At 45.8% G+C, this 22,066-nt stretch overlaps 1 protein-coding gene across 9 annotated transcripts in view; it reads left to right on the forward strand.

The window, feature by feature from the left end:
* CSNK1G3 (casein kinase 1 gamma 3) overlaps positions 1-22,066 on the forward strand; it is a 443,408-nt gene that overhangs the window by 158,262 nt on the left and 263,080 nt on the right. For all 9 annotated transcript variants that reach the window (XM_086961092.1, XM_086961090.1, XM_086961093.1 and 6 more), the window contains exon 5: positions 16,534-16,682. In XM_086961092.1, coding sequence (XP_086817218.1) covers positions 16,534-16,682 — 149 coding nt within the window. The remainder of the gene's footprint in view (positions 1-16,533; positions 16,683-22,066) is intronic.

The raw sequence follows: 22,066 nt of genomic DNA on the forward strand, positions 1-22,066 counted from the left end.
TACAGCGTTTTACAAATCTTCTTTATAAGTTTGATGACTTTTTCAACTTGCTCTCCTTTAAACAATAAAAAGTCTTAAAATAAAAGAAACCCCTTCTGCTGACCGGGATTGGCCTTCTCATGCAACCGGAGTGAAAAGCAGCCTTCAAACATTAAACATGGCAGCTGTCCCTGGGTTGGCAAACTCCGGGGCAGACAGTGTGTGTGGTGGGGTGGGGGGGTTACATTGGCGTATCTGGGCGCTCTTTGTTGAAGGAGACTGCGGAAGGGGCTGTTCACTTAAGGTAGCCTGGTCCTCTGGGCTTGCTTTCTCTGGCATGCGCAGTGTGTACAAAGGGGCAGTAAAGCTATTTTTTGGACAGTTCTAAAGTAGTGGGTGTCACTGAGCCTTGTTTTTGCCTGGTGGTCCCGGGCAGGGCTTGGCTGTGCATGCGGCTACTGGTGCGGTGTGCGCAAAAGCAGTTGTGTATTATTGGGACAGGATTGTAAAGGAGTCCTGAGTTGTGGGGCTGCCCTCTGCGCTGCTGCTTTCGGGCAGGTCAATGTGCCTGGCCTGAATGCTTTTCCTTGGTCTGTGTGTGCGAACGGGCAGTGCACCTGGGGGCAGACACTGTCTGGTCTGGGCCCTGTCTTTGTTACATAGACTGGGCACTGCCCAGCTCGGTGAAGGGGTGGCAGGTAAAAGCCACTTCAGAAGCACCCGAATTGATTATTTAAAAGGATGGGGGCACTGTTTACCTCCGTGCGTCGAAAGCCCGGGACATAACAATAACAACTAGAGCGCGCCTTTAAGCCCAGCTGGCCCATGCAGGGCTCCGATTGTTCAGTTTTACCACACAACCCCTGTAACATGGATAGATCAAAACCTGTGGTGTGTACAAAAAGGGGTCTGCGGCCTCCGTCATATACCTAAGCAATTATAGATGAATGCCATGTTGATATGGGAACGCGGGTCTGCGTCCCCCCACGAAAACGCGCTTTGCATTGAATTAACTGTGACTTCCCAAATATTAGTGCATGCGGAGTAAAGTGACAAACGCTGCTGGCTAAGATCTGAACCCGACGTATGCTGCGAGCACTTCCATTCCATGTGGCGTTCATGTTGTCCATCGGCAATAAACGAGCGGTCTATTGAGCCATCGTTAATTCCGCAGTTACTGATGAAATTGTACTAATTAGTGTGAATTAAGGGGCACTAAACACATTTGATAGGAACCTCGCGCCTGCCCACCGAGCTGCACGTAACCCCTCAGCAAGAAGGCACTGTTAGCAGTACAGCTGTGGTCCAAGACCACACAGCGCGACTGCCAGGGCACTGCAGACCCCATATGAATACACACTTGGCGCTAGCTCTGTGCATCGTGGGTGTTTGTCAGCAGCAGGACTGGACGAAGGAATGCACTATCACCTCGCAGGGCTGTGCACACTCATAGGTGGTAAACCAGCGTGCCCCGTGCCTCGCACAAGGGCCTCCCAGAGAGGCATCTGCACAAACATGAGTACGGCACGGGGGAGGAGAGGTCCGCAGCAACACTGGGTACGCTGGGATCGAAGGGGCACGGAGTGTTTAGTTAAACCACCATTCCCTCCCAAGAGACACATTAGTGATTCATTCAAAATGTGTACTCCCTCCCCCTGCGCCTCCAACGAATAGCTGTTGCCATTGCACGATTAAAAAAAAAAAATGTGGGAAACATGAGCCTGCTAATGATCGGGCGCTGCGTGTGGCCATATTGTAAATGTGATAGCGCGCACAAAGAAAAGTGCTTAGCGGTAGACACTGTCTCCCACCGCAAGTAAACGATCCAATCTCGGTGGGAGGTGCCAAAAGCGCACAGGGGGCAACCCTCAGTGTAATGATTGCCTCAGGTGCAATCATTACACTGTGTTTTGCATAATCCATGACGCAAAATGACCTGCACAAATCTTAAATTGCAGGCGGAGCAGCAACAAGCCTTCTGGAACCGTATTGATTCCAAGAAGCCCTCGCATGGCGAGAGCAGCACATGCACTGGTCACGCCAGGCGAGACCTAAAAACTGCCTGTTTCTGACCCACAAAAGTTCCTCCTTGCAGTTTCAAATGTTAGTATGTGTGGAACAACACCCGATGGATCTACCTGGAGCTTGGTTCATCTGATAACATGATGCACGTCAAATTGCAGCAAATTGTTTGACAAAGCTTTCTAGTGAAATTGCCCAAAAATACATTTTGAAACTGTAAGCCTGGATTCTACTTTCTGTTTCGCAAAACAACCCCTACATTAAATAACGCATCAATAATATTTTGTTTTTGCTTTGGCTCCTCCCTTGGGAGAGCAGCACAGCCACATTTAACCCCTTCGCTGCGGCGGCTATTCCGCTGCAGCGCTAAAGGGGCGGGGCGGCCGCGCGGCGGCCGCATGCTGGTGACGGAGCCGCTCCGTAACCAGCCGCGGTTGAGCTATGCTGGTGACGGAGCGGTTCCGTCATGACCCGCCCCGCTCATTAGAACACCCGCGCAGGCGCGAAATCAGCGCCGCGCAGGCGCGGCGGCTGGGCCATGACGGAACCGCTCCGTCATAAGCACAGCTCAACTGTAGCTGATGACGGAGCGGTTCCGTCATCAGCATGGGAGGGGTTAAATCTTTCTTCCATTAGCGCTTGGGAACCATTTCAGAGAACTGACATTGTGACGCTGCAACAAATAGTGAAGCGATAGAACAGAAAGGGAGAGAGAAAAGAGAGACCGCTTTAGATGGAGAGGTGAGAGAGTTACATTGAGAGAGTGAGAGTTCAAAGGGTACAAAGAGATACAAACAAGGAATGAACGTGCATTTTCATCTAAACTTGTCAGTTATAAAGCCTGTGGCATGATCCTGTTAGCAAATATTTACAGTAAAAATATGCTTAGAAAAAAAAGAGTAGGCCGTACATACCTATTAAAGAGAAACGTTTCTCACTGCTTCGCTTCACACACTTCAAGTTAGCCATTAATCTAAATATACTTATTCAGAACGTCTCTGCCTTTTAAGACCATAAATTTCCAGTTATATACCCATGCCATCTCAAGAATGTACTCAGATTATATGATACACAGTGAAATGCAAATGTATTCTGTGAATCTAAACTTTTCTCTCGAAAAGCAGTAAATGAAATTCAGCTAACATCACGTTTTACTTCTCACCAATTATATTCCCTTTATGTGGGATGCCTGCTTTCCGAATATATTTTAAAAGGGCTCGGCTTTTTTTAGATGCCCTTTTATGTAGATCAGTGATGCTGTGACCTAGTGTATTGAAATTGTATGTATATAGCGCTTACCACCCTTGAAGAGGCACAGAAGATAGTGTTGATACTAATGAAATCTTTTTGTGCCACTGTGAGCCCTGCTTTGTACCGGAAATGACCAGACCACTTTCTCTCTACCGTTTTGGGCTGAAAACTGATGCGGCGCTGAGAGTAACAGCTGTGTTGTTAATTCTTCGACTGGGAACCCAAAGTGCCTGTCTTTCAAAACGTAGTACGACAAAGCATGGCATCCGTGTTGGCATCATGCCAATACCAAAATTACATTGTGTTCTTTGCGAATTATGTTTTTTTTTACAAATTCACAGAATTAATTTCCATCCCCATCTGGCATAATATATGTGATTACAGCCTTTAGTTGAAGTTATTGAGGGGCCCCCGAGTGTGAATGGAAGTGGCGCTATTTTTTGGAGCGGGAACATAAAAATGTCCATTTAAAAGTCCAACTGGTTCCATGGAAGGAAAAGGAAAACTAGTAGAAAGAAAGAGTGGTGTCCATGCGACATGAGCCAAACTAGCAACCACAGCAGGCAGTAGTCATGACAAACTAAACCTGGGACAAAAGACATGACTTCAGCACAGACTTAAAAAGAAAGAGCGTGCAACAAAACGGGTGGGCTGCTTGGACAGACTTAAACCAGTGCACGAGTCAAGGCCTGGCTGGTGGCAGCAATCAAAAAAGCACAGACAAAGCACCTACCGCACTACGCGCTCCTGAGGACCATATGAAGGGCCATGGTCTGGCTCTGATAGCACCACATCCCTGCTGTAAAGGATACATCATCGTAGCATGCACAATGGAGAAGGAAAGCAAGATTAGGCTCAATGCTGTCATTGGCAGCTGGGAAAGAAAAACACACGTGACCCATTTTTGATAGAACAGACCAGGAAATGTGGAGAAAGTGGTTCAAAAGCTGCACATTAAACAAACGCCAATAGTGCTTTATGCACAGAGCAAACCATAACAAGGTGGCGCTGTGTGCGTGATGATTTCATTAACGAAAGTACCACCTTGATGGTGCTTGGACGTCCAAAGCACTTTAGATGGCGCTCTCGGGTGCGGACCACTGGAAAGTTCTGATTAAATGGTTTTGATTAAATGAAAGACAAAGAACGCTTACTTGGTTAAAGGAGGGTCGGAGGAGGAGGGCTTTAACGTGGCAAGATGCGACAGGCAAGTGGTGGAGGGGTGAGAGGCACGGACGGGCGCCGGAGCTCAACACGCATCGACACTAGCAGGTAACGCGAACATACGAACATGAGCCGAGGCAGGAAACAATTAATAAAAAAAAAAAGAGTTCTCCCAAACAACAGATAAAGCAATCAAAGCGTAAGGACTTGGCCAATGCTCCTCAGCTAAGAACGGAAGTGATATATCTGCTGAGTAAACCAGTTGGGAGGCAGCAAAGAAGAACAACACTGGAGTCAACCTATGGTAAGCAGCAGGCGGTGTAAAAGTCCTTTTACTGAATACAGCAGGTCTTGCGGACAGAACATGCGCCATGGCTATGCTCGACCTAAAAAGGAAGATATTAAAAAGAAGTCTAACAACAACGGTTAACAGCAGAAAGTGGAGGACTTATTAAACAAACATTTACAATGCAACGGTCTCGCCTTTGCAAAAGTTAGAGCTATTGGCATTGTAAATGACAAATTTTTTATTTATGTGTTGGTTTTGAAAACAGATAAATAAATGGCATTGTCATTTACAATGCCAATAGCTTAATCTCTCGCAAATGCAAGACCTATTGCATTTGCACACACAGAGCCACACACACACACACACAGAGCCACACACACAGAGCCACACACACACACCGAGCCACACACACACACACACACACACACACAGAGCCACACACACACACACACAGAGCCACACACACACACACACAGAGCCACACACACACAGAGCCACACACATACACAGAGCCACACACAGAGCCACATACACACACACAGAGCCACACACACACACAGAGCCACACACACACACACAGAGCCACACACACACAGAGCCACACACACACAGAGCCACACACACACAGAGCCACACACACAGAGAGCCACACACGCGCACACACACACACACACAAACACACAAACACACAAACACACAAACACACAAACACACAAACACACACACACACAAACACACAAACACACACACACACACACACACACACACACACACACACACAAAAACACACACACATGGATGTGGTGGTGGTGGATGTGGTGGTGGTGGTGCAGGAGGATGTGGTGGTGGTGGATGTCTAAGCGTTTCTGGGCAGCAGTCCTTCACATATTTTTGGCAAGGTGGGTGCAATAAAAGCATATTTAAATCAGCCCGCACGAAAAGAAGCACATGCTGTGGAACTGCCACACAGTATGCCTAATGGGAAAACAAGAACTGAACCAAGCTTACGAAAAGGATCGACTGTGCCCACTGTTAGTTTTTAAAAAAAATACAGAAAGTGTACAAGCACTAACCACCATTGCACAGAGATGCCCACAACTGCCTGCCTAAGAGAGCCGGATTCCGATGGGAGCCTGCGAACACAAGGCACAACCAGGATCGCGTAAGGGGCTGGGAGCACTTGCTGGGTGTTGCCTCAAGGAGGAACAAGCAGCACATCTGCTTAGGGGTGGATATGCATCCACCCAGTACAGTAGTGTGGCGGCGTACACGCCACTGAGCAGCACATCTGGGACAGGCGGGACTTCATCACAAGCATATAGGGGAGTCCACTAGTAATGCGCGTGTGTGTGTGAGGCACAGCAGGGAGAGCACTAGTAATACGCACAGCGGGGCGTCCATCACACCCTCCCAAAATGCCCCCATTTTGGCCTCTTTATACTTGGACGATAGGAATCACCTTTATGGTCAAACATTTAAAAAGATGATAACATGTCAAGGGTATTGAGTTTGCTGTGCACTGTCAGTGGCCTGGCCAAAGAGGGCATGAATGAACTGAAGAGTCATAAATTCAAAGCTGTTCCGAATAAGGCCTCCAAAATATGTTTGTCCCAGGGCCCCCTGAATCCTTAAAATGTTCTTGCCCAGGCAGACCGCAGTCACCCTTGCCCCCTTCCTGGTGATACTGGTGGGGGACAGCAGGGGAGCAGCGGCCCAGCCGAGATAACATACCTCCTTCACATCAGTCATCTGTTTGCATTTTCCTGCTTTTTGATCAGACACGGACATGCCAATATCCCCTTACAGTACCTGGGGTGCACCTTCTAGACATCTGCGGCTTATAGGGAGTGCTGTCTGTGTGCAGCACAGCCTTTCGAGCCACCTGCTGCTGTAATGTGCATGTTATAAAACGCATTAAATATACGGCAGAATAATATGGAATGCTGCAATAATAATTGTAGTAATGGTTTAAGTTTACATTTTGTGCATGCACACAAAAGTACCGCATGTCAGTTGAATCTATAGCCTCAAACACAACAATTGCGTTTCTATTGGCGGCAAATGGTGAATACTTTGCTTTGACCTCCGATCCCGGTGTCTCATAACGTCACCTGCGAAGCCCCTGTACCCCTCCTTGGGCTCGGTCTGTTCACATTTCCGCCAAATTGACTTTTGAAGAGTTTGTTTACCTCAAGGATGGCTCTTCTAGTCTTGTGTTGCTGGAACGCCCCCTGTTCTCCTTAGAGAGCTGTACATTAATAAGAGGCAAACTGGTCCCTGCCCTTCTCTTGCACTGTGCCACTGCTTTTTTGAAGCGTTCTGACACCTTCGGGTAAAGTCTGCTCTATATAAAAACGCTTAAAATATAAACTGCCCGAAGGCGGTGCACCCCCCACCCCTTCAACAAACTACTGTGTGCGGTATGCTGTTCCTCCCTGTTCGTCTCCTCGCCGCCCCTCCCCATTCTCTATATCCACCTCATTGCTTTATTCGTAAAGTACCTCCTCCTAGACCCTCATCCCACACGCTCCCCTCCTAGAGCCTGGTTTCCATACAGCCATTGAAGGAAGGGGCACTGCTTGGTGTTCTGCAGGAGGAGCCGCTCCCTCGGTCAGTTTTCCGGGCTGTTTGCATCGCGCTTCTGTAATGCTTTTTTGCCACTTATAGAATTGAATCAGCTACTATCCTGCACATCTCCCATAAACCTAGCGCGGGCGAGGCAGTAGGAGAACATTTACGCACTGTGGTTAAAAACGTGTGGTTATGTATATCTTCATTTAAAATAGTGAGGCTTGCAGCACGTTTGAATAATTTCGTAATTTCTCTCGTGGTCCAGAGTTCCTATCGTCAGTGTGAAAGAGGCTCCTTCCCTGAAGGCTGGCCATGGCGCGGTGCATGCTGGGTACTTTGAACAGGTTCACCAGATAGAGAAATCCTTCATTGCCCTGCGTGTGCTTAGAAGCAGTGAGATGGTTAAAGACTGGGAGGGCCTTAGTCAGTCCAGAGTTACCACCGAATGTGATTACAGGCTGCTAATCTTCAACATGTGTATTTAATTATTTCCATAATCCTTGCATGTGTGCATAAAAGACCATTACTGTAATACAATAAAAAATATATATTATGCATATAAAATAAATTACGCTAGGCAGTTTCAGTGACAGTTCAGTTGTGATTCTGCAAACATCCCTTTTCAACATGGAGGGCAGGAGTTACCGTTACAACTCACTTCCTCTCTAAAGATGATGCACACATTGAAGTGCTTCAGCTATAACAAGTGCTCACCATCTCCAAGTCCCGTCCTTTTCAGACTGGGCTCCCGGACTTGTAAACAATGTCCAGAGAGTGACAATCTAGTGCCTTACTTACTTGGCTTGAAGCATGCAGAACTTCACTCAAATCCCAGTTGGGTACTTGACCAAAAAGTGTATGATTTTGGGCAAATTTAACCTGAAATTTCCAGCATGTAGTTAAATATACCAAACTATGGTAGAGACATCCCGTTCGTCGCCATTAATGCACATGTTCTGTAATCTGAACCTTATCTAACCACACACCATACTAGTCAATGGGCGATTTAAGAGTCTCTCCTTCTACAATAAAAACGTTCTCTGTTGTGCACTTGTGTTGTCAGCGCTACAACACAAAACAATAAATAGGGATACATACACACACAGCCTGTATCGAGAGCGAAAATTCCACAATATTTTTTCGTAAGTGAAATTGTTTAATTAATGGCCGGATTTCACCTTTTGCAAAATGTTTCGCTCCGTCCTGACAGTAGCCCTAACCAAGAATAGTCTGTGGAAGGCTCCTTGTAATCAAGAAGTAAAAGTACCATAATAGCGCTGTGAAGCCATAAGCATGTCTAATATCAGTATGGTAGCATTGTTACATAACACATATTCAATGCCAGTCATCTTCCATCCTACCCCTCCGCCATGGCCCTCACAGATCCCTTCCTGCATCAGCAGAGTCTCCGAGGGAGGCGGACACGGATTCTCGTGAGTCAGTGGGGGCCCAGGCGTCGGTGAGACAGCCCATCTTGTCAAGGCCACTCCCAGCGAAGACTGACCCCTCCCACTTACAGCCATCAGCAGACACATCGCTGATGGAATGTGACTCGTAGGCAGAGAATGATTTTTATTAAAGTCACTTTTGATCTAACCTCAGACCACTGCCGTCCACACAGCGTTACCTCAGTTACGGAATCAGGCCCTTTAAGTTTTGACGGCAACAATAAATTGAGGAGTGTAGCGCCTCTACCCTCGTTAGCAGTTTGCAATTTGAACATAAAAACAGAACGTTTATGTGCCCCACAGACATAAAAGAAAATTCACATTTGCAAGCTGGTAACATATAATTGAAAAAGCACATCCACATTGCTTCACTTGCACGGAGAGCTGCATACATTTCATGCATTTTTATATAGCGCGGACTTTACCCGAACTGATGCCAGAGTGCTTCACAATAGGAACAGTAATGTTAGATGAGGAGAAAATTGCAAGTGGGCATGGGTTACAGCAAGGTAGCAGGCACAGATGGAAGTTTCTGTAAGCCCTGTCCTTTTCAGACTGGGGGGCGTGTTTTTCTTTCTCCCCTCTTCTCCATTGGCAGGAATGTAAACAACGGGCGTGTTTTTGACTTGTTTACCATTCTAGCAATGGAGAAGAGGGTAGAACAAACTGAAAAAACACGCCCCCCCAATCCGAAATGGACGGGGCTTACAGCAAGAGAATGACGTCACTGAGACCTTTTCTCCAATGTCTGGCCGCCGTTCAGGAGGCTTGCCAATGGAGAAGAGGGGCAGGGTTAATCCTCGCTACTCGGTCATTAATTCTCGCCAGCGAGACTGCGCATGTACTCAGCCTACGCTAGCCGAGACCTAAAAATCAAAGTGTAGAGATGGTACTGTTGAAACAAAAACTCAAAGGGTTGTATTCAAACTACTTCATGGTAGCAAAACCAGACAAGACTTTAAGACCAATACTAGACCTGAGGTCACTAAACAAGTTCATAACGAGGAAAACATTCAAAATGACAGTGCTGCACAAAGTCATCCCTCTAATAAGAGATGGAGATTACATGGCAAACATAGATCTCAAAGATGCCTATTAACACTTACCAGTAAAATGACAACACAAATAATGCCTCAGGTTTGTGGTGAACAAGACCCAATACCAATTCAAAGTACAATCATTTGGAATAAAATTGGCCCCACAAGTGTTCATAAAATGTTTAGCTGTGTTCGCAGCACCCCTTAGACGAAAGGGAATACACAACAACCCATATCCGCGAAGAATTGCTAGTGGAAGCGAAGACAAGCAACCTGTGAATGAAGAGTATCAACAAGGTCAGACCCTAAATACACTCAGTTACTCCATTAATTACTAGAAATTGTCACAGAGAGAAGAAAATGTTCCTGTGGGTGATCTTAAACTTGCAGATCACGATGTGGCAGTGGGAAGATCTAGTGGTTGTTGTGGACAATGTTCTGTGAGAAATACAACGATGGAGCCTTCAGAATGTGATAGTGGGGAAAGCATTCAAACCACGAATGCCCTCCGTTACCATCAGAATTGACGCACCCCACATAGGATAGGCAGCTCACATGGACAAGCTTAAGATCAGAGGCAGAGGAAGCATGGCAGCACATAAATGTGCTGGAACTGAAAACTGTTATCCTAGCGCTGAAGGCCTACCAGAAACAACTACATGGAAGGACAGTTCTAACTCAGAGAAAACACAACAATATATTACCTCCGCAACAAAGGAGGAACAAGGACCTACCCGTTATCAACAGAGATTTGGAGTTGAGAGATAAAGAACAGAATATCACTAGTAGCAACACACCTACCGGGAAAGCAAAATACAGAAGCAGACAGGCTAAGAAGAAAAGCAAGCACTACACATGAATGTGAGCTGAAACAAGTAGTGCTAATGCAGATCTTCCAAAATTGGGGGACACAGAAAATAGCCCTACTTGCAGCACACAAGAACGTGAAATGTCAAATTTTAGATCCAGGTTCTACTGCCTACACCCAGAGTCACTAGGGAATACCCTGTCACTAAAATAGTTAGGCAGATTTGCTTTCCCTTTCCACCAATTTCAGTAATACCAAAGGTAATCCAGAAGTGCAAACTGGAGCAGGTCAACCTAATCCTGAAAGCCTCACAATGGATTTGACAGACATGGTTTTCAGACCTCCTGGAGATATCTAAAGGACAGTAGATCGGGCTTCCAGCATACCAATACCTACTAACGATGCGGGAGGGGCAGGTATGAATCCGGAACCAAACCAATGGAGATTTGAGAGGATGTCAGGCAGCAAACAACGGGAAAATGCTAAAGCAACAAGTGGAGATTTCAACAATGGTGCAACAAACCATGGAAACTCATAGACTGGATGCAGGATGCCACGATGATTTGATAGATGACATACCTACTAGACAAGCACTTCTACTATGCTTCTATCAAGGTACACTCAACAGCCATTGTTGCATACAGATGCGGCATTATAGGGAGAAGTTCTTTGCCACACCAGTGATCAAACACTTCTTGGTTGGAGCAAGGATGGTGTCGCTCCCAAGGAGCACACCTCGCTATGAAGGGTCTGTGAAATACAAGAGCTCACCACCCAGGGACTATATCTGTGAATACATAAAAACAAAGAAGTAATGAAGACAAACCCAAGGTTCATACTGAAAGTGGTATCAAAGTTCCACGTTAACCAAGCTATCCACTTGCCAGCATTTTTCCAACAAACTAAATGACATGCAGAGAAGGCTCTGCACACCTTAAAGTTTGAATGGCAATCATATACTACTTGGAAAGAACAAAACCCATCAAGAAACGGGAACAGATCTTTGTGCCTTTTGCACATTCAAGAAAGGACTCCCTGGGCACCAAAGTAACTATTGCGAGATCATAGTACAAACAATACAAAATTGTCACAAGGCAGGGGGAGCAACGCTTACAGAAAAACCACAGACCGATTCAACAAGGAAGATGGGAGTAATTCACTTTTTTAGGCAGCATTGTACTAGACATTTGTGCAGCTGCCACATGGTTATCTGTATATATCTTTGCCACACATTACTGAGTGGACATGCATATCACTAAGAAAGCAGAATTGGGACAAAGAGTGCTGACACATTTTTTTGTAAACGCACTTTCTGAAAGACCCAGCCTACCTACAGGAAGAAACACCACTTTATGATCAGTAAACAGCATGTAAATCTAGAAAAAATTCCTGCTGCAAAACAAAATGGTTACTTATCGGTAGGAGTAGTTTTGCTCCTTGAAGAATTTTCTGGATTCACTTGCGAACCGCCAACTTCCACCAAAAGAAGTGTGTTTACAAATTTGACACAAGGAGAACACCAACGAGCATAAACGAAACTAAGGTCCCATATAAAAAAAAATAATAAAAAATCTGAAGAGAACGACTGAGCCAAGGGATTTCCGGGGCATACTTCTGATGTTACTCAAGGACGGATTTAAGCACAAATGGTTGGCGACGCTCCCCCCCAAAAAAGAGAAGAGAGACTACAAGGAGACTATTCTGGACCCATCCGCATGATGGTGGAATAATGCACAGTATGTGAATCCAGAAAAATCATCAAGCTTCGATACTACTCCTACTGGTAAGTAACAATTGTGTTCCAATGCAGTTTACAAAACCATTGTGTAGACAAAGGGTATCTGCACGTAATGATCCAAATTCATCAAGCAATTTTGCAGTCTGTAAAGATCTGATTCGTAAAATTGGAGCCTTTTTGACAGCAGAATGGCCTTTTTTAATTCACCAAACTCTAATAGCAAGTCAGTAACATGTTACTAAATCTTACCGAATTGCTAATTGGGTTTTGGAATAAATACAGATTTGATATTTGAAAGGGGCATGTTATGGACTTCCATGCCAGATACTGAATCTTTAAACTGAATATTAATGTTTTGCAACCGAAATCCGGTTTCCTTTAAGGGAAACAGCTCTATTCAAATTGCTTTATTTAACCCCTCCCCTGCTGATGACGGAACCGCTCCGTCATCAGCTACAGTTGAGCTGTGCTGATGACGGAGCGGTTCCGTCATGGCCCGGCCGCGCGCCTGCGCGGCGCTGATTTCGCGCCTGCGCGGCAGTTTTAATGAGCGGGGCGGGTCATGACGGAACCGCTCCGTCACCAGCACAGCTCAACTGTAGCTGGTGACGGAGCGGTTCTGTCACCAGCATGCGGCGGCCGCCCCGCCCCTTTAGCGCTGCGGCGGAATAGCCGCCGCAGCGAAAGCGTTAAAAGCAATCCCAGACATGGTGGTCTGCTGACCCCTGCGGGCCACTGTGCCTGCCACTCTAGCCAGTCATAGTGGGTCGCAAAATACGACCTACCGCATGCATATTAATTAGGTAGATTGAATTTCGACTCACTACGAATCAACATTTTGGGAACCAACTTATTGATGCATTTGTCAGTTCTCAAAATAATTGTTTTGTTAGAAGTCTGGCGTAAATTGCCGCTACTTATAACAAATCCATTTTTGTACATTTCATTTAAGTGGATAGCTGCTTATCCACTGCAGTCTTCTCAGTCCCCAACATTAGAAATAAGGGTAACCCAGTATTCCTTAAAGGAGTCACGGTGAATGGATATATTAAAGACAAAGGTTAATTGGGGAACTCATTGTAAAACTTCATTCACACTTAATTGCCAGAATGAAAGCTACCCAGAAAGCATTAATTTTGAATTAAAAATCAGAAACACGATATACAAATAAGAGGAAAAAAGCAGTGCAACACACGCCTCCCCTCCCCTTCGCACTGCAACCATACAGTGAATGGGGAATAATAGTGTGTACATACAGTGCAGCAGACTATGATTAAAATAAAGTTCCTAAGCTCAGGGCTTTCAAATCGTACAGTCTCATAGCAAGAGTGAACCATGTCTGTTTTGCTGAAAGTTTCAGCGACTTTTTGCTTATTAAAAAGTCACCAACAGGGACAGAAATGAGTAGTGGTAGGCACTAAATGTATTCTAAAAAAAAAAACAATGAAGAATTTTTGGTTCCCGGGTGCAAGCATTGATTAAAGAGTTAGAATAGAGGCTAGATCATACCATTCTCTATGTGCCAGCGCCCAGGGATACATTATTGAAAAAAAAATCTGGATTTACAATGTTTTCCAGAAGCACCAATGATGTTTGTGAAAACAGAGATGGATTTAAGGAATGCTATAAAGAGGTTGTTGCTGGACAACGTGAAAAAAACAAACAAGGAGAGCGAATTTCCAAAATTGTTGCAGGGAGTCTCCCAAGAAGAAGGAAAAAGTCCGTCAGTCAACGTGAACAGTGTACTTTTGGCATCACAGCCATCACTGTATCACTGTCTAGAACCAATATGAAGTGGCATACACAATGGTAGCCTACTTTATAAATTCTGCCTGTGCCATCAAGCAGTAGCTTGTGAGCTCACTGGCGAGAATTGAAGTCTCAAAATCATTTATTGGGCAAGGGATCACATTTTGTAATTTAAAACAAATACTTTAAAAACAAACAAATGAAATGAAATGAAATAGACATAATGCTATTCTGTTGAGTGCATAAGGCAACTTTGAGAAGCAGATACTGCTTTTAGTATGGGAAGTGGAAATGTTGGGGAAATGAGAAAATGGAGCTCAATTAAAGCTCTTAGATATTTGATTAGTGTGGATTATGCTCACAGCGAAATAGTCAGGCAATGTTTGAGCCTAAATCTAAATACATGTACAACTATCATTAGCTTAATTGCTTACTTCATTTCATATGCCTGATGTAGGCAGAACTAAAAATGGAATAGTAATGAAGTCTGTATTCAAGACAGTACAACCTTCCAACAGTAAGGAGTAGTTCAAAAGTCAACATTGGTTCTCGTTATAGTGCATATGGAGACATTTAGTTTTGTATATTATTACCATTGTTAAATCCACCTGAACCTCTGTTTATATAGGATCTCCTGTTGATTTCCACTGTTGATGGTTTAGTGAGGACATCAGTCACCTTACAACATCAGTTCATTCTCGATTTCGCCCTTCTTAGTGAAAATGTTCACTATTGGGGTATGGCCCCCCCACCAGCACATTACCAAAAACAACCGTATATGAACAGTTATATTAAAACGAGTACAAATATCTTTAATATATCTACCCAGTCCAGACAGAGGCTTCAGAAGTGGGGCAAACGTTTGAAATCCGGTACTAGAAATAGAAAATAATGTCTTGTTCATAGTCGGGCTACTTTAGGTAAAATAGGAAAAAAACTCTTTGACAGAAAAGGGCAACCTTGTCCCCATCCATTTTAAAGCCTGTAAGCCTCCTCTGAATCAGCTTGCCTTGCTCCTTTGGTATCAAGGTTTACAAGGGGCATCTTACTTTTAAATTAACAATTATCTAGTTAAATTAAATACATTTGCAAATTGCCAATTTTTGCCCAGTAGATGCTACTAAAAGCCTAATGGAGATTCATCAAAGATTGAAAATATACCTTTGGGTACTCCTGCACCAAACTGGCCTTGTCAGGTCTGAGTCTGCCCAGTGCCTTCAACAGGAAAAGGCTTGATTTTGTATTGGATAGCTACCTGACTTTGTAGATTGAGCTATCTAGTATATGAAGGCATCTGGTTTTGCTCGTCTCTCACCTAATTTCACAGGATGTTGCTAGTTATTGTGTCTAATGAACTATGAGACTGGGCTTTGCACGTGCATTTGGGACTGTTCACCTCTACCTACTACAGTGATTACAAAATATAGCAGCCAGACTTTTGTTGGGCAGGGTTGATTTGCTGCAGTCACTCCCTGAGAAGGGCAAAAAGTGTTTTGTGTGAAAGAAAAACAAACTAATTTAGTGCGGTGTCTATGGTTCAGCATTCGAGGCTTGAATGTTCCAAAATATAGGAAAGCCAATTCAGGATTTCAAACTGTTTTGTTATGAGACAAAAGGCGTTGAGTGTCCTCTAACAGTAATTTTTGTTAAATATAAATCATTCATAGATTTTAAAGAAATACGGAACATCTGTTCCTTAATTAAAATGTCATATTAATTTATGTGGCACTATGTTTTAGTTTCCCTTGGACATTAGAATGCTAGGATTCATTGCACATTGTGCACTAAATAAGGGCCTAAAGACTCATCAATGAAAATTTCAAAACGACAACCAGGAGTACTTGAATTCATTGTGACTACTTACAAGCAGTATTGGGTCCCTTTTACATTTTAGTATAACAATCACACCATCTCCTCTTGGGTTTTCTGAATGTTCTGTCATTTCATCTGAGCAGCTACCTATTTTTGCAATAATAACAATCTTACTCCTGGTACTGAAATTATCTGAACATTTGCCATAGAAATGGCAGTTATTTCTTCTATGTATACCTCTTCCTTTTTCTAAAAAATGTGTGGTAAATACTATACAGAGTAAAAACGTTGGAGTGAAGGCTGTTTCCCACCTCTTCCCAGCGATTTCCCTTTAACAAATCCAAAACGTTTTTGGATGACTGGAGGTAGTTTTCGAGATATGCATTTGTTGTGTGGCGTGCTAAAATCGACTGTTCTATTTGTTTCGTGCAGTTTCAAGTTGATGTGATATTAGTAAAGATGTCCTTTAATTTCTTAGGCATTCCATTGTAATGTTGCAGTCTCATATTAATGCTTCATCCTGATCTTTACTTACAATGGGAAGTACTTGTATGTATTAGATGTTTTCATTATTAAACAAAGTAGTAGATAATGCCCTTGCCTCCCGTTCAGTCTTAACCTATTTCTGTAGAGTCATTTTAGAAATCTTTTTCTTCTTTTTCTAGATGGCGTGCCTCAGGTTTACTATTTTGGCCCTTGTGGAAAATATAATGCCATGGTGCTAGAACTACTCGGACCTAGTTTAGAAGACTTGTTTGACCTGTGTGATCGAGCATTTTCTCTTAAAACTGTTCTTATGATAGCCATACAATTGGTGAGTAAAATTAAAAGGTTGTTGAACAATGATTGTTGTGTACCCAAGAATTATCGGACAGTGATTACTTAAATCACTAATTAATTGTACAAAACTCCTTATCGTGCACCATTATCCTCATTATTGCTTTGCTACCTTTCTCCTCTAGCTATTTAATCTAAATTAACGTTTTTGTCAAAAAGGCAATGAGTCGCCCCCAGTGACCAAAACATTTGAAAAAACACTGCCCATGTACAATCTAGTTATTAACTTTAAAAAACAACAAATGCATCCCCAGGCCTCCTCCTCAGAAAATGCCTCACTTACTTGGGGGATCCGAAAACCAACCTTGACAGATACCAGTGAGGATAAGGACCCTCACCTGACAGTTTATTTTATTTATTTATTTATTTTATTTTATATTTAAAGTTTTATATAGCGCTGGCTAGACCTGGAGGTATCAGAGCGCTTTACATGAGCATCAGATCATAGTTACAGGTTACATCGTTACAAAGGTTACACAGTTCTTAGCGCATGGCAACATAGTTACTTGTAAGGTCGAGATAAACAATAAGTACAAATACGTAAGGGGAAAAGAAGGCAAGGTGATAGATTCAGGGGGGTGTTGGAGTAGGGGAAATAGACAGATAATGAAGGTGGGAAAGAGATGGGGGGGGGGGAAGGGTGAGAGTCACAGCATGGGAAGAAGAGGGGAAGGGTGACGGGGACACAAACCGGTAGACGAGTCAAGGCAACGTCCAAAGTCCAGTAAGCTGTGATCCCAGGGGAAGTGGTATCCCTTCCCTATCTCTATTGCGAGAGGCTCCCTTTGCGCAGTGGACTCTCTGAGACTTCAAGGCCTACATACTGGATCCTTCCCCAGAAAGGGGAGAGGGAGTGCTTTAGCATGGGGTGCCATACCATACCTCAAGTGTGAGTGGCTCCCTTGGTGCAGTGGACTCACTCAGCGGGTTCGCTGAGACTCCAAAGTGTAAATATTGGAATTTTCCCCATCAAGGGGAGAAGGAGTGCTTAGTCAAAGGGCACAAAGGACAGGGGGTAGGCAGAGTAGCGGGCAAGGGGAGAGAATTCGGGGGAGAGGGGATAGGAGCGAGGGACGAGACAATGAGGAGAGACGGAAAGAAGTCTGTCTAAAGACCGACTGGGTAGGTGACGACCAAGGAGGGAATCCACGACCCATCTCCCCTATAGCTACAATGGCACTCCACCAGAGAATAACGATGCAGCATTTGATTTGTGCCAGTGATGATCACCAGCACTTAATTATTAACACCAGCTCTTGCTTATGATAGTCTACCACATGGTGGTACTGTCGGCCTTTCTTTGAAGAGAGCACTTCATGATGTTTAACGATTAAATACACAATTAAAAGTACTTCTAGCACATCCTGACCATTGTTACTGCTCTGCGTGGCCTAGAATCGAAATTTGCCTAGCTTTGTAACGGTAAGTTTCAATTCTATTAAGGACACGGAGGCGAGGATTATGCTTTTCCTTCTTCGCTGTTTATTACAATTACAAATCACAGCAGCCTAGAAAAGCACTGAAGTCTAGAAAAATATGACTGAATAATCTCCAAACCAAGAGATTAAGAACATGTAACATCACAATCCAGGAAGAGAAAAACTACATTTCCCATCAAGTCCATGGAAAACCACACAACACTAGTCCTTTCACAGTGTCCATCGCACGAAGATAGGGCGTCCATCTTGTGCCCCCTTCCTCTTTCTTCGCGCGAGTCACGCCGAAACCTCAACGTTCCTGTATCGAACCTTCATTACCTAGTGGAGTACAATAACAACAGCGTAAGCGTTGTACGAGTAACTATATCCAGCAGATACAATTATCAACTATCCACAAGGAAAAAATGCATCAACACATTAAATAGCCTCAGAAACAAAACTGTTTACTTACAGCCATACGGGTAGGATCTCCTCCGAAGGACCGGGAGGGATAATCCTCGCCTCTGTGTCCTTAATAGAATTGAAACTTACTGTTACAAAGCTAGGCAAATTTCGATTCTATGTCGGGACCGGAGGCTTCAGATTATGCTTGTTCAAAGCTTACTTACCACCAGATGCGCAATTTCCACCACCGGCTTAAAATAGAACCTTTTAAAGGTGGAATCCGAGGACCAATCCGCCGCACGCATCAAGTCCTCCAAACGTGCACCTAAAGAAAAAGCTTTCGAGGCCATGGCCCCCCTAGCCGAATGGGCGCCAAACATCTTGGTGTTCATGCCAGCTTCCTGCAGCACCCACCGCACCCATCTGGCTATGGTGGGAGAAGAAACCGCCTTGTGTGGCTTACACAGGGCTATGAGCAATTGTCTCTCGCCCGGAGGGCGAAGTTCAAGAGTGACATCCTCGTATGTTTTTAAACACTGAACCACACATAGTTTGGGGGCATCCACAAAGGCCGGGTAGGAGATCGATCTCGGCGCCGACTTTGTGCGACGACCCAAAGTAAACGTCACTCCTTCCGGCAAGAAAACTCTCGCGGAAATGTCCAGAGCCCTTACATCCGAGACCCTGCGGCACGACACCAAACACAGGAGCATAGCCAATTTGGCGGACAATTCCTTCAGGGACAGATACCTGTTGTGTTGCCAGGAAAGAAAGAGATTTAGCACTACATTCATGTCCCACAGGACGGAATAACGCGTCTCCGGGGGCAAAGATAGTCTGACTCCTCGTAGGAGCCTACAAACAAAAGGATGTTCTCCCACTGGAGCCCCGTCCACTGGTTCGTGAGCCGCTGAAATGGCTGACCGCATCGCATTAATAGTGCGGTAAGCTAGGCCTTCCGTCGCTAGGTCTGTCAAGAAATTCAAGATGGGAACAACTCCTGCGACCAGGGGATCCAGGTTTCGTCGAATACACCAACGAACCCACCTGGTCCAAGCAGATTGGTACCTCTTTGTAGTACTGCTGGCCCAGGCCTTAGACAAATGGTCCTGAGCCGCGTCCGAAAGGCCTGGGAGCGACCAACGTCTCCGGAAAGTCGCCAAGCCATGAGGCGGAGAGAATCTTGCAGGACAAGGTGATGTGGTTCCCCGTTCGGATTGAGGAGGAGATGAGGGAGCCGGGGTAGTAGGATTGGAGAATCCCAGGAAAGTTCCAGAAGAACTGGAAACCAAACTTGCGACCTCCAAAACGGTGTCAACAATGTCACCTCTGCCCCCTGGCGGCGTAGCTGAGCTGCCGCCCTCAGCACCATTGAGAACGGGGGAAACGCATAGGGCCTTCCCTGACTCCAATCCTGGAGGAACGCATCCGTAGCCTCCGCCAGTGGGTCCGGTCTCCAACTGTAGAATCTCTGAAGTTGGAAATCCAGCCGGGACGCAACAGGTCCACCGAGAACGGACCCCACAGGCTGTTCAGCCACTGGAAAACATAGGTGTCCAACTTCCAAAGACTGGAATCCCTCAGGTACCTGGAATGCCAGTCCGCCACTTGATTGTCCCGGCCCGGGAGATATTCCGCCGTCACCGAGACCCGATGAGCAAGGCAATTGTCCCAAAAGTCCGTCGCCAGATCCGACAGCGCACGGGACCGGGGCCCGCCCAGATGGTTCACATAACGAACCGCCAAAACATTGTCCATACGCAAAAGGACGCATGATCTCACCAAGTCTCTGGTCCAACAGCGGATCGCAAAGGATCCCGCTAGCAGCTCCAGACAATTGATGTGGAGCCTTTGTTCCTCTGACGACCAGACGCCGCCTGTTGAGAAATCCCCGCAGCGGGCGCCCCAACCGGATCTGCTGGCGTCCGATTCGATAACCAAATCCGGAACGGACCCGAAGATTGCGTGGCCGTTCCACGCCTCCATGTGGAAGAGCCACCAAGCCATCTCCTCTTTTACTTCCTGGGATAGGGGAACCAGCTGGTCATAGGACAAACCCTTTCTGAGGTGATGAGCCTTGAGGCGTTGCAGGGCACGATAGTGCAGGGGACCCGGGAAGATTGCCTGAATGGAGGAGGACAGGAGTCCTACCACTCTGGCAATCTGCCGCAGGGAGGAATGAGACTTTGCCATCGTCTGTTTCAGCACATGACGGAATTTTGCAATCCTTCTCGAGTGAAGGCTGAGGGAGGCTTGTACAGAGTCCACCACGAAACCTAAGAACGTCATCGTCTGAGAAGGTAAAAAAATGACTTGTCCTCGTTGATGATGAACCCCAGGCCCTGCAGCAATGAAATTGTTCGAGTGAGCTGAAGGAGCAACTTGTTGGGGCACTGGTCCATCTGAAGGATGTCGTCCAGGTAGACGATCATTCGGACCCCCTGACCCCTAAGGACCTCCACCGCCGGGTGTAGCAGCTTGGTGAAGCACCAAGGGGCTGATGAAAGCCCGAACGGAAGGGCGGTGAATTCGAAGACCTGGTCCTTCCAGAAAAATTGAAGGAACCGACGGTGTGGAGGGTGAATGGGTACGACCAGATATGCATCCTTGAGGTCCAGACGGACCATCCAGTCGTTCGGGAGCAGCACGTCCCGGAGTAGGTGGATCCCCTCCATCTTGAAATGATGGTACACTAACCACCCGTTGAATTCTCTGAGGTTGATCACGGGCCTTTGCCCACCGTCTGTCTTCTCGACTAAGAAGACGTTGCTGAGGAAGCCGAAGGGATGTCTCCCCGTTCGGCAGATGGCTCCCTTCCGTAAAAGTGCTGAGACTTCCTCGTCGATTAAGGCCGTATCTGCCTGTGAGAAGACTATAGGGTGTGGCACCCTCAACTAATATGGCTGGTCGTAAAACTCCATGCGGAAACCTCGCACTGTCTGCAGCACCCATGCGTCTGCTGTAATCGCTGCCCAAGCGTCCGGAAAGCCCGCCAGCCGTCCCCCAATTTGCACCTGATCTGCAGGTATCACACTTACCATGGGAACTGTTACCACCGGGGTCATTCCGGAAGCCGCCTCCGCGCCCTCTGAAGCACTGGCCTCTCGTCGGGTGAAAGTTTGTGTAGTTTACCGACGTGTTGTATTGGCCTCTGCCGGAGCCTTGCCCTTTGTTGGGTAAAGTGTGACAGCCACGGCCGGTCGCGTGGCCCCTACCGCGACCGGCCCCTCGGGAAAAAACGCTGCTGGAAGACCCTCTTTATGCTGGACTAGCCCTTATCCAAGGAGGTAAACGTATTAACAAATTTGCCCAGCTCCTTGATAAAGGGGTCACCAAACAAGCCGCCCTGCTCCACCGCGCCCGCCTCCGAAGAGGCTAGGTCACCTAACTTGGGGTCGAGTTTAATCAACAACGACCGGCGGCGCTCAGTTGAGAGTGCGCAGTTGGCGTTTCCCAGAAAGATGACTACTCTCTGCGCCCAGCTCAACAGCACCTCCGGTGATATAGGAGTGCCAGAAACCTTGGCCTCTTCGGCCAT

The sequence above is a fragment of the Lissotriton vulgaris genome, chromosome 3_1 (genome assembly GCF_964263255.1).
Source record: "Lissotriton vulgaris chromosome 3_1, aLisVul1.2, whole genome shotgun sequence".
Taxonomy (NCBI): Eukaryota; Metazoa; Chordata; class Amphibia; order Caudata; family Salamandridae; genus Lissotriton; species Lissotriton vulgaris.